Genomic DNA, 11,216 nt, shown 5'->3' on the forward strand with positions numbered 1-11,216 from the left:
AGCTTGATCGAGAGGAGATCAGATCAACAGAAATAAGTGAGCCATTGACGGCGCTACAAAGTTCACTTCTGTTCGTGAAAGTAGATGCTCTTATACAATAACTTCATCTTTGATTAACAGAAGCAACGAAAGTAAATAGTCCGATCCAACTTCGTACAGAATGACTACAAATATAGATGTTAGCATAATTTGAAGGATCACGTAATAATCTGCATTACCTATAATATTTTTCTTTATTAGCGTGATCCTATATCCTATATTATTATTCTTTGTTAGGATAATCTTGTTAGAGTAATTTTAAAGATCATATAACAACTTATATCACCTATAATCTTTTTTTTTTGTTAGCATGATTATATATCAGCTTATATTATTTTTCTTATAGTATATATAACCTTTAAAATATACGGATATGATATTTTAGGGATCACATAGAGACATTCCATGTATCTCAATTTCTTCAGTCATGGCCATGGGAATGTTGCTTCTATAATAACCATTGCCTACTCTACCATAGACTGATGATATGATCTTCCTTCAGATTGGTTCGTGGCCATTTAGAACGTTGCCCATGCTCAGAACTTTCCTCCAAGACTGGATGGCAGTGGGTGGCAGAAATAGACTTGCCACAGCATCCCTCTCATGCACCATTACTTGTTGCTTGGTATCAAAATCCTATACAAGCTGAGAGAGAGAGAGAATTATTTTTGCTGGTATTATTATTTCATTGGCAACTTGGGTACCAAAGAGATGGAGTCAAATTTATGTGGATAGTAACTGGCTATTGTGAAATTTCAAATGTTAATGAAAGAAGGAATGGAAGGAAATAGCTAGCGAAAACAACAGGAAAATGTTCGCAAGGATGAGCAGTGACAAATAGTAACCAAATTAAGGTGCATTGCTAAATAATACAATAGTGAACTATCTTATTAGACGTAAGTCGCCCTAATGGGAATCCATGGCTCATGATATCAGCATATTTGAAATGCAGATGCTGATGCAAGTCCATGACCTGATTGGCTTGTCAATGACTAGGCAGGGCAACGAATTTAAATGGATAAACAGAAACCTCTATTCACAGATTGAAGAACCGACTGCTGTGAATGCTGCTTCATTATTCATATGGTCAATGGGAAAAATCAACCTGGAACACTTATGGAACAATGCATGAGTACTTAAAAGAAAGTCCCTGGTATATATGGTATTAAGTCGCCAATATTTTGCAGATGCAATTGGGAGAGAGGTCCTGTGGTGTGCAGAAAAGCAAGGCTGCAACACTAGCATTGATGGTCAAGTAACATAAGGACATAAAGGTGCCTTATGAATCTAAAGGGCTGAACATGAGTAAGGGTCAATTGCCTCCAACATAGATGATGCCCACATATGTAGGGTCAACTGCCTCAACTACACTTTGATTAAAAATAAAACATGATTTATTTCTGAACTCTTAACTGATCCAACCTAGGTTTATATGAAATAAAAGATGAATGGAGTTTAGGATTATTTATTCTTTTATACATAAGTTCAAAAGGTTTTATTATTTAATACAACTACCATAACTGACAAGCCTTTTTCCCATTTATACAGGCTTTGTCATCACAATTATTATGTAATCCCTTCTATATGCTTAATCTGTTTGAATCATATTTAGCCAATCTCCCTATAAAGGTTTGAACCTGACTACTAATGATGATATACAATAGTTTTTTAACTGTCATCAATAAACTAACAATACATCTGTCGATACCTCTGGATCTCCTACACATGAATGAGAAGTTGAAACATTTAAACCTCAAACCCAATAAAGTTGGTTACATCAATGAGTGATTTTACTCCAATTCATGTGGTAGTAGAATTCTAAATATATTCTGACATATGACCTGAAGTTATCTTCAAGTTGTCTTATCTCAAGTGCAAATTGTGCAACAGAATAATCCTCAACATATATCAACACCAGAATGAAAACAAAAAAAAAATATAGAGTGGGTTGATCAACTCCTCTTAACTTTTTGAGCGACAACTTTTAATTATTACAGTTTTACCAGAAAATAGTAAAACAAATAAAGCACACTCAAGCTCTCTCTCTCTCTCTCTCTCTCATGCGCACATGCACTAACAAGTTCCAAAATTCTTGCCTCTCTCCATGAATGAGCATACCCATCCATACTCATTTGAGAGGACGACCATCCCCAAACTTCTCACCCGGTAACATCACAGCCATGCAACATCTCCTTTGGCTTCATGCATGACTGCAGATCCCTTATTAATTTAGATTATAACCCAACTTTCTATCCATGATTACGATTTTCCATACCTTATGAAAGATCAAATATCCATTGAACTGCCTCTCTTAACAAGATCAAGATCACTACATCCGCCTATAGCCTCTCTATTCATGTCATCTATCATTGTTAAGCTTCTCAGATTGGATTGTTCGCATTTAAATTATGTGCCTAATACTAATTTATGATGAGTAAAAGATACAAACATAAGGTCAGCCAATGTTCTAGGATCCATCAAACTAAACCAAGCCTAGGCTCCCTTGTCTTAAAGGTTGTCTCCTTCACACCCCGAACTCATATAACTACCCCTAGGATACTTCATCACATATTTATCCATGTCTCTACACCCATGTAAAGGTTCTCTCTTTCTTTAAATTATGGTCTTGATAAATGACTTCCTGTTATAGAATGGAATACATTATTGAGATCATTATTGATTAAACCATGTCACCATGTTCTTCCATAAATGCATGATTTAACTCTTTTTAACACACAATTATTGGTGCCAGTTTGTTGATAGATTCACCAACCTCAATAATCAAAATCAGACTACCAACTGCCTCAGTTTCAGAATTGATAATTGCCCCAATTTGAGACAAGTGTGACCTCTAGAGGTTTATGGTGTTGTCTAGAGAGCACTCAAGGTTGAGTAAAAGATGCTAGAACACACACAAGTTTGAGAATATTATTTAAGTAGAATCACAAGTTAATTCAACATATCTAACTGTTAGTTCTGTACAAATGAATACAACATTAGCAATTGGTGAGTTTTGGAAGTCAGATGAGGCCTCAACCTGCAGCCAACCTAGAAGAATCAAGTATTTTCTGTAAGAACAAGGTAACTCCCGCAAATATCTTTGAAAATGAACCAGGTATTTGGATGTGATCATGTAGTTGAGAGGGAACATAAGGGAAAACTCAAATGAGATACAAAATGAAGCTCAAATAAAATCTGCCCCAATGCCGCTGTCTTGCTCTACACATTGCAAGGAGACACTCTCCTATAAAATAGATTACAACGCCTTAAATAAGTTTACACTTCTTGACTTTTAGAAAAAAAAACCATCTTAATATGCCAAAATGTTGCATAAAAAAGAGAAAACTAGTGAAAAGCATAGAAGTATGCAGCATATTGCAGTTAGGCATTCACAAAAAATAGATAACAGCTTGTTGAATGGATTTGTAGTTAACTACTCCTCAATATATGACTATCCATTAGAGTTTTCGTATATTGTTGAATCAATAGATATGGATGGCATTAAAACTGAAAAATATTGAACTCAGGAAAGGAAACATAATAATGTTTCCCACTGATTGCTAGTTGGGTAAATATTATAGGAATTATATGTAACAGAACATTTGTGCAATCATACTGTATATGCATCACACCCATATATATAAAGTGTCTTTATAGTAAATAATTGATAAAAACATTTGGGCAATGATGCCCAGAAGGATTAACCAAACACTCCCGGACTATAGCACATTTAAGAACCTCGATTAAAGAATGAAAAATGATATTGATCTGAACTGCAATACCATAAACATCCACAAAAATCAAATGTCTTAGCTAATGCCAGAGCAGCAATGAAGCATATTAACATGTTAATCCAGTATATCTAGAAAAACGCCCATAACAACTTACGTATTTGATACTTTTGTTCAAAAGAGCCATGCTTTATTTAAACCTACTAGGAATCATATTACAAAATACAGCAAGATACAAAGATGAAGATCACCATCAGGTTGAAAGAAATAGCAGACCCCAAATTATGCATACATAAACATCTAGCTCGAAAGGCAAAGAAGTAAAACATATATATTACAATGAGGCAATATCATAAAAACTGGTTGTATTCTCACATAGAAGAATGCTATCTCTAGCACTGACCTTCAGCAAGTAGGAACCATCCTGTCTCCGTGCTGGTCGTGACCACTTTATCCCGCAGAAGAGTGTATTCCTCATACAATTATACAAAGCGTTGGTAAGATTAGTCTTCGATAAGTAGATGCTGTTTTCCCAGGGCAGAGTTGAAGTTGCAATCAGAGGAGGATATTTGGACTTGAAAGTCCCCCGAGACAATATGGCCTTCAGGCCATTCTAATTCTTACATCAGTCTTCACCTTCCCCTTCATTTGAACTCCTTTGTAGTTCCCATCGTTCATAAATTCTACTAAAACACTTGTATTTTAGCTTCTAGTCGACATCAAAGGTGAGATTCCCCAGAGACAAATTCACGCAGCCAGAGAAGTGAGTTTCCCTTGCAGCTTCTATCTTTGATGTCCCATTCCACAAGTGAGATATGCAACGGCAGGAGATAGAAATCTATGGGGCTTTGCAACTGACAAGCTTGCGAATCTGAGTGTGGATCCAACCAGAGGTGCAAATTGGCATCAACAAACCAAAAGTCTATACCATCAGTTAACCAAAGGCTGACATTGTGCAACTGGGCATCTAAGAGAGGGACAAGGAATGGCGGCAGGTCTACATTGCAGGACGGAAGATCGAATGCCCCGAGAGCAACAACCGATGCCCAGAACAATGGATTAATCCCCCCCCCCCCCCCCCCCCGGTGAATGTAACAGGGAATGACACCACGGAGCCAACGAATTGCCCATCAATTTTTGCGACAACCTCCCAGACTATGCCATCGCCTCTTCCAGTAGTGAGATTGTTCTTCTTGATGATGTATTCATCGGGAGGATTGGAATACCGGAATTCATCGACATAGATCTCAAGTGCTGCCTTCTAAGTATTGTCTGGGATGTCGATATTCTTGAAATACAAATCGGATTCGTTTTGAATTCGAAAACAGAAACCACCTTCGCTGTCTTCGTTGCAAATGGGGATAATGAGAACATCCGGCTGTTCGTACAAATTAAGAGAATACCTTTGCCTTGTTTCTGCGTGGATTTCCAGCTTCCACCGAAGAAAAATCTAATCTTTCCTCAATCTGACCCAATTCCACCTCTCCAGTAATTGAATAACTGGAATCTTGAGGCTAAAACCCTAACCCTAAACGTTATCCACCCTGCGGCTCCTCCTCCCCGTCCTGATAGAAATCAAGAGATACTTTCACAAGCTAAACGCCATAATAGACGTCGTTGACGATGTTATCATAGCGACGGTGGCGCTGAGAAGGCGGAGGAGGGTGGAGTAGCGGGTGACATCCTTGCGGGCACGTAAGAAGACGCCGGACTCGGTGGGATCAGCGGTGCTCGTGCGGAGGAGCTCGGCTCCGTCGAGCCACACGGCCGCGATGTGGTCGTACTGCTCGCTGGAGCAGACGACGGAGAGGTCGAGGACAACGTGCGCGCATGGGGCGGGGCAGCCGCCCGGCGGCAAGTAGGCGGCGGAGGCCGGCGGGATCCAAGTGTTGGCGGAATCGTCGCGAAGAAGGGGAAGGGAGCATGAAGGGCACTGGTTCGCGGAAACAAAGCGCAAATAGCCATACCGCTCTATGGCAGTGGAATATATTACGGGTAATTAATTCCCCAAAGACCAAAGACTATAACAAAAAGTCCTCTCATTGACCGTAACTAAAATTTGCGGTCCAACAACTTCACTAGATTTAATTCCATCGAAGCCACATAATATATTTCAATGGATGATGCGTCATTAAAAAAAAAAAAACTAGCTCGTCGATATAATCATATAGCCATCGGTGGAGGCATGGTGGAACCATTTTCAACCATGATGGCACCATTTAGAGGCCTTTCTCCATGCACTTAACATGAACCAAGTAGTTTGGTGTAGTCTCCTGATGCTTAATTTTCTTTTAGAAAAAATTGTATTTATAAGACTTGGAATGTGTTTAGCCTAGCTGGAAAATTATTAATTGCTCAAATTCATGATCACCTTCAATCCAATAAGTTTTTTTTGTTGTTGTTGTACAGGAAGATGAACGCAAGTCATTATAATTTGGAGAAAATGTAAAATAGTGAAGTAAATATACTTATTTACAATCCAACAAGATCTTTACGAAGGTCTCTTTGGCCAATATAGTTTATCACTAATTAAAATTGGAGTTAAGATGAAGATAGAACTACGCCAATAATAGGCTTTTTATCCCAAAAAAGGCTAAAAATCATAAAATTGCCATGAAATAATTATTGGGATGGACTAGAGGCAAAAAGAAAGGAATAGTCTTCTTAGCCACGGTCGCTAAAGGTTTAGTGGTAATATTTATATTTTGATTCAAAAAATATTTATGATGTTAAAAAAATATCTCTAAAAAATAAAATTACATGCATGTATGGATAAATCACGAACTATACAATGCAAGAGCTAGAGTAGTTAGATATGATTCATCTTTATAAACTAATAATAATGACAAATTCTTATCTATTTTCTTTCGCGGTGGTATCTTGCAAGCTGAAGATTTTCTTCTTTTGTTACTTCCAAAAATCAATATCCACAGGTTAAACGAGAATCCTAAAACTTAGATTCATAGGACTTTGTCCTAAAAACCCTCAAGCTTTCAAGCAGTCCATGATGGTCTAAGAAACTCATGCTTATGTTTGACAAAGCAAAGGGTCGTATCCTAAAAAAATTTTATTGAAAGGTACGAAAGAAACAAATAACTACTCATTTCAGCTCAGTCATATTTGTTTTTGAATTTAGGCACCATTTTAAAAAATTTAAAATAAAAATCCTCATAAAACATAAAGCATATCAATCTGCAATTTTTTGTTATTTATAAAATGCTAAAATATCAGCATTAAAAAAAAAAGTGCACAGAGTTCTCTTAATATGGTCATTATTGAACTCTTGCAAGCATGAGCAAGAAATTGGCAAATAAATAACAATACTCATCATTAATAATTTAATAATAATTCAACAAAATCTCTCCCATGTCCATGAAGCAAGGATCTTTCGGGTGCAAAGATTGGTCACAGTTTCCAGCAAAAAGAAGTCATATTTCACATCAATAAACCCCTTTCCCTTCCCTAAGCCAATCTCAGCTGTTTATTCTCACAAATTAATGTAGTCATTCTCATATATTAACTAGCGAACAGGGCAGGGCAGTGACAGTATCATCTCAACTCTGTAACCTCTCCTCTCAAGCGTCGGCGACGGCCACACAAGAGGCACTCTTGGTGTCCATCATCACCACCCCGCCGGCCGTGTTCACGTTCCGGAGGTAGCACGTGCTCTCGTCCTTGTACCGGTACGACGACTTGGTGCGGCCGCTCCCCCACACGGGCTGGTCGTCGTGCACGAGCGCCGATCCTTCCGCGTCCTGCCGGTCGGTGAGCGTGCTCGTCGTCATCGCCTGCCCCTCGCTCAGCGTCACCATCTCCATCAGCTGGTGGTACAACCTCGACTTCTGGAACGCCGAGCCAGCCGCCGCGCTCACCGTCGACGTCTGCAGCTGGAGCGGCGCCTCCATCAGGAGCTGCACCCGGCCTAGAGACTGGTGACCCTTTTGAATCGAAACCATCATCCTTTCCTTGTTGTGGAGCTCGATTTGTGTCGTGGAACCGCGGTTCTGGATCTCTACTTGGCTCTTGAACTTGATCTTTTGGCGCACCTGGGTGGTGAGGTTGCCCTTGGATGAGCTCACCCAGCCGGTGAACCGGAGGAGTCCCTCGGCGTCGATCTCCGACTGGCCGTCGTTGTCTCTCCATTCTGCGTTCCGGTTCATCTTGATCGGTGGTGCGATGTATTCGGTCAGCCCAGCTTGGATGGAGTCGGACCAGGCGTCGACCCACAGGTGGAGGTTGGCGCTAACAAGCCAGTAGGGCTGGGCGTCGCGCACGCCGAGCCCGATGTCGTGGGGGAGGCCATCGAGCATGAAGCCGAGGAACGGCGTCAAATCAAGGTCGTAGGATGGCATATCGAAGGCCCCGATGGCGGCGACAGGGGACCAGAAGTAAGGATTGATGGTGCTTGGATAAATGACGGCGAACGGGATGTGACCGCCGACGAAGCGGCCGTCGATGGTGGCGTAGACCTGGCGGAAGGCTCCGTTGGCCCGGGGGGCGGAGAGGTTGGAGAGTGGCTGGTGGAGGTACGCGGAGCGGAGCGGGTTGGCGTACCAGAATTCTTCATCGCCGTGGTAGGAAACGAAGATTTCAAGAACGGCGCGGTAGGTGTTCTTCGGAATGGTGATGGAGGTGGACTCGACGTGGGTTTCGTTATTGATTCGGAGCCAGAAGCCGGAGCGATAGTAGCCGTTGGGGTTGGAGATGGGGATGATGAGGTCGGCGGGCTCGTGGTAGAGGCCTCTGATGGTAGGGTGGGCGGCAAAGCTGGCGGCGAGGTGGCGGGGGGAGGGGGAGAGGGCGCCGCGGTAGAAGTGGAGGGAGATGTTGGCAGAGAAGACGCCGGGGAGGACATCGTTGGAGTTCTCCAGCATCATGGAGATGGCGCCGCTACCGCCACCAGAGAGGCGGCGGAGGAGGGCGGCGTAGCGGGTGATGTCTTTGTGGACGCGCCAGAAAGCGCCGGGGGCCATGGGTCGCGGGGTGGCTGTGCGGAGGACCTCGGAGCCGTCGATCCAGACGGCGGCAACGCGGTCCTTCTGGAGGTCGGAGGCGGAGATGGAGAGCTCCAAGACGACGCGGGTCCAGGGAAAGGGGCAGTCGCGGGGTTCCGTGTAGTTGGCCGACGCCGGCGGGGATCCAACGCTGTCGGCGAAGTCTTGCTCGAGGACTACCAGCGAGCAAGTTGGATTTTGACTGGCGAGGACCGGCGGGAGGGTGGGGTCCAGGTGTTCGAGGGATACAATTGGGATGGGTCCTGCAATGGCATACGTAAAGGTGGCCATGCACGCCAGGAGAAGTGAGAGGTAGAGTTGGCTGGGATGCATCTTTAACGCTTTTTTTTTCTTCTTTTTTCCTTTGTAGATGGAGAGAATACTGTGTTTTTGGAGACACGGTGGGATGGGGATGTTTCCCTCTCTCTCCAGGTCACAATGGATCTTGGTGAGACGGTTCGACTCACCTGGGCCCGTGAGAGAGTGATCTTTGTGTGGCCTGGCTATTTATATCCAAGCAAGATGGTTTCTACAACATTCAATCAAAGAAGAGGTAGTATTAACAAAGTGAAAATGCTTAAAATGTGCGTGCGCTAGTGCTCCCTTATTGGTTTCTTATATTGTTTGCATCACATGAGAACGGAAGATGAGGAACAGTGTGGTACAACGATTTTCTCTCTTGTTCTGAGAAATTCTGTAAATATTCTCCATTGCAGAGTACGTCCAAGTTTTGATCCTTTTGATTGTTTCCTCCTCATTTCCCTATCAAATAATGCAAGTGGTCGATGTTTCCATGCCATTTCGTTTTTTCATCCGTTCGGTTCCCTCATAAATTCTCTGTACCTCAATTGATCGTCAATTGCGTCAGCCACTGTTCACCTTCTTCCTTTCTTCTAATTATTATTTTAAGAATAAATTATACTTTTGGTCCTCAAAAAAAAAAAAAAAAGTGGATCTGAATTTTAATAAATCTCTGAACTTCAAAAACTCAAATATGACTCCTATTTTCTCTCAAATATCTTACTATAATTCTTTTTCCAGCTATATTCTCTCACCAAAAATTTATATAGGTAGTAACCGATGATTGCACGGCCGATTATATAGTAGAAACCATTTACATAGATAATTACATGATCGGATATTGATAACGTGGCATAGCAAAAAAAAAATATATTTTAATCATATGGCATATGGTGATGATGTGATATATAGATGATGATGTGGCATGTGCTATAGAATTTTCTGCATAGAAGTATTAGGTCCTCGAGTTCCACAGTATCAAGCATATAAAAATATTTATAAAACTTAGAAAACTAAAAAAATAATTATATAAAAATACTTGTGCTAAGTGCTATGTCATCACCCACCCATGTACCAAAAATTATACTTTTAGTTCTCTAAATTTTACAAATATTTTTACATAGATGGTGATGTAGCACTCAGTGACCGAATATTTTTGGACAAAAATATTTTATAGCACATCCTACACCATCACTCCTGTGCCGTATCATCAAAATAAAAAAGTTCTTTTATTATGCTACATCATCATCTATATACCGCATTATTATCAATCGGCTACATAATTACACAGTTTCTGCTGCATAATCGCATATTAATGACAACAGAAGCTTCCGGTGAGAGAAAGTGGCCGGAGTCCAGATGAAGTATTAGATTAAAATAGCTAACAAAAATAGGAATCAAATTTTTAGCTCTTTTAAATTTATATACTTATAAAAAATTCGATCTAAATTTTGGGGAGGACTAAAAGGCATAATTAATCTTTGTTTTAAAGCACTCTGCCATTATTTCAGATCAGCGAGACACGTTGGAAATCGCGAGTAGGACGAAGCGTAATGTGTACCAGGATCCAGGGTTGTGATGCAAAAGTACATTGATCAAAGGGTCATGGCTATCCGATATTTCACGGTTTCGAAATTCGTTTGGCTGGTCATCGACGGTCAAAGGGTCATGGCTATCCGATATTTCACGGTTTCGAAATTCGTTTGGTTGGTCATCGACGGTAGTCGATGCAAGATGCCCGTAACAATGGATGCAAATGAAACGTCACGGTTTCGGAATCCGTTTCGTTGGTCGTTGAACGTAGTAAATGCAAGATGCCTTCAACTATGCAGGTTACCTTCGGAGTTTAGTTGTTTTATTATTATTATTATTATTATTATTATTATTTATTTTAAGTACATCGGCATTCGGCAGCTCAATGACCATGAATATAGCTTATAGATATTAAAAAAAATACAAAAAAGACAAAATAGAGACATAGTTCTTTTAAATAAAGTTTCTAGAATGATGAGTTGAATAGGATGCCACCCAATCTGCAGTGCTGTTGCCTCTGAAGATATAGGATACCTTTAGAGTTTAAACAGCAATTTGTATGTGTCACCGCTAACGACCCAAATCGAGCCATCCCATGCATTTGGTGCCCCTACACCTC

General features: G+C 41.0%; 1 protein-coding gene and 1 pseudogene across 2 annotated transcripts; both read right to left on the reverse strand.

Moving 5' to 3' along the window:
• Window positions 1-1,980: 1,980 nt before the first annotated feature.
• On the reverse strand, window positions 1,981-5,813 carry LOC148699672 (peptide-N4-(N-acetyl-beta-glucosaminyl)asparagine amidase A-like; annotated as a pseudogene). Its single transcript, XR_015974294.2, has 3 exons — window positions 5,786-5,813; window positions 4,174-5,741; window positions 1,981-3,283 (listed from the first exon to the last, which is right to left on the reverse strand). The product of XR_015974294.2 is annotated as a peptide-N4-(N-acetyl-beta-glucosaminyl)asparagine amidase A-like (transcript).
• Window positions 5,814-7,073: 1,260 nt separating this feature from the next.
• LOC103706754 (peptide-N4-(N-acetyl-beta-glucosaminyl)asparagine amidase A-like) lies at window positions 7,074-9,386 on the reverse strand. Its single transcript, XM_039133164.3, has one exon. The coding sequence runs from the start codon at window positions 9,095-9,097 to the stop codon at window positions 7,346-7,348; it is 1,752 nt and encodes a 583-aa protein (XP_038989092.3). The 5' UTR covers window positions 9,098-9,386; the 3' UTR covers window positions 7,074-7,345.
• Window positions 9,387-11,216: the final 1,830 nt, after the last annotated feature.

The sequence above is a fragment of the Phoenix dactylifera genome, chromosome 17, assembly GCF_051530095.1.
Source record: "Phoenix dactylifera cultivar Ajwa chromosome 17, Ajwa_hap1_PhDact_Kaust_v1.1, whole genome shotgun sequence".
In the NCBI taxonomy this organism is placed as follows: domain Eukaryota; kingdom Viridiplantae; phylum Streptophyta; class Magnoliopsida; order Arecales; family Arecaceae; genus Phoenix; species Phoenix dactylifera.